At 37.6% G+C, this 2,259-nt stretch overlaps 1 protein-coding gene across 1 annotated transcript; it reads left to right on the top strand.

Annotated features, from left to right (window-relative positions):
• Positions 1-414: 414 nt before the first annotated feature.
• Positions 415-1,055, top strand: LOC113231687 (U1 small nuclear ribonucleoprotein C). Its single transcript, XM_026466148.1, has one exon. The coding sequence runs from the start codon at positions 434-436 to the stop codon at positions 932-934; it is 501 nt and encodes a 166-aa protein (XP_026321933.1). The 5' UTR covers positions 415-433; the 3' UTR covers positions 935-1,055.
• Positions 1,056-2,259: the final 1,204 nt, after the last annotated feature.

The raw sequence follows: 2,259 nt of genomic DNA, 5'->3' as shown, positions 1-2,259 counted from the left end.
GTACTTGAACAAAATCATGGGCATTTTTAGTAGCAATAGTAAACGTCGTAGCAACCAACAGATATTTAAAAAAAAAAGAACATTCCGCATCTCTACTTTAAGATACGTTCAAATGAGCGTTTTAAAAATAATAATTAACATGTGTGGCATTTGATTTGTTATACATAATTTATGTTACTCTAGTTCTATTTCATCAACAGTGAAATAAAGAATTGGGAACACTATCTACTGTTACAACTACTTTATTATGCGGCGTCCTATATACTTTTTCAATTCAATAGTTCACTTTGGATTTTTAAATCTGAACGCAATTATAAGAATTTCCTTGAAACTGCTCGATGATGCGTGCGTGCCGATGCCATGAACTGTCACTGTCAAAACTCGCGAAATTGAAGTAATACTAAATACTTTTTATTTAATCTGACTAAGCAAGATGCCCAAGTATTATTGTGATTATTGTGACACATATTTAACGCACGACTCACCAAGTGTAAGAAAAACACATTGTACCGGTAGAAAACACAAGGATAATGTAAAATTTTACTATCAAAAATGGATGGAGGAACAAGCACAACATCTCATCGACGCTACCACAGCAGCTTTCAAAGCTGGAAAGATTGCACAGAATCCATTTGGTAATAAAGGCGCGGCTATACCACCACCCTGGGATCCGACTGTTATGGGGCCGGGTGGACCCAGACCACCAGTAGCAGCACCGGGGGGACCGCCGGGAATGATTCCACCACCAACAATGGGCCCTGGAGGGCCAATGGCGCCGCCCATGATGATGGGACCACACGGCCCGATGCCGCCAATGATGGGCATGGGGATGAGGCCACCAATGATGGGCCCAGTCATGGGACCTATGGGCCCCATGGGACCTATGGGTCAAATGCGACCACCTTTGATGAATGGACCGCCAATGAACAAATAGCGCCGGTTTTCTGATCACGAAATGTGATAAGACAATTGACTCATGACATTTAAAACTATTTCGTTATTTTACTGTGGCAAAGTGATTTGTAGGTTATGTTTTGTATTCAAGAACATTCTTAGAAATACACTTCCGGACACATAATTCGAGCCACCTCGCATTTTCAGTATTGAGTGCCCTAAACTTACACAATGTTTGATTGATCAAAAACAATTAAGCAATTTTGAAATCAGTATACTAAACGTCTTCCCTGAATCTTGTTGCAAATTTGGATTTGCAAAACCCGAGGGAAATCTTTTTCTTCGACAATAACACTACTTTTGTATTCTAGCCCTTTAAGACAAAAATGCGAGGTGGCTCGATTTATGTGTCCGGAAGTATATGAAAAATGACTGAGCATTATATACTATGCTTGGTGTTCATTAACAAAATTCAAATGGCATTTGTTTCTCAAAATAGAATCAATATTCTATCAATGATATTCATATTATTATTTACTCATGTAATGATTTAATGTAATTGTTGCAAAGTAAATATTCTATTGAAGTTTTCTATAGTCTAAGTTTTATTATTATTTCAGAAATGTGTGTGATTGTAGAATCTGTTGTCAGTGTATAGGCATAGTATAATAAGACAAGAATGGTAAGTTCATACAAAGATAGCAGTGTGGTGTGTATGTGTGCGCCCATCCATCCACCCATCGTGTGCTTTTCGTTATTATGGGAATGTGTGTGTCCATATGTGGCGCGTGGCGGGAGTGCATCCATATAATCCGTGCTGCTGCATATGAATGGAGTTACCATACTGTCTTATTATACTTTATATAGGTAAAGTCTGATAAGCCAATAACTCTTAACTTGCGGAAGTTAATTGGCCATCCATAAGAACCAGAAAAAGAAAAAGTCAAGCTTAATTACACCATATATTGATTATGATTTTTTCTGTATCAAAGTGTGTACGTCCTAGGTGACATAGAGACATGAGTACTTTTGTAATCAGATAATTCCTTAATAGCTCTCATATCTGCATCTCGACACCTCCAATGAATACTACGCCAACTTAATTTTTGGACCTGTTCTGTTTTTATTTTGTTTATTGTTCCTTTTTTTCACAAAATTGTTTTTTTTTAATTTTGTTTTTGTTTATGGTTTCACAAAATTTGGGGAGCATAATACTAGTACATAAATACAAAATAACAGAAACTGACCAAAGAAAGAACAAAATTTCCGTGGTCCATCGAGGTGGACATAGGTGGTCTATGCAATGAAATAATTTCCCGTGGTCCACCCAGGTCGACCAGAGAGGTGGTCCACAAAGTTGGCATA

Source organism: Hyposmocoma kahamanoa, unplaced genomic scaffold, assembly GCF_003589595.1.
Source record: "Hyposmocoma kahamanoa isolate Upper Pololo Valley unplaced genomic scaffold, ASM358959v1 66, whole genome shotgun sequence".
NCBI classification, from domain to species: Eukaryota; Metazoa; Arthropoda; class Insecta; order Lepidoptera; family Cosmopterigidae; genus Hyposmocoma; species Hyposmocoma kahamanoa.
This window is presented reverse-complemented; position numbering and strand designations above follow the sequence as displayed.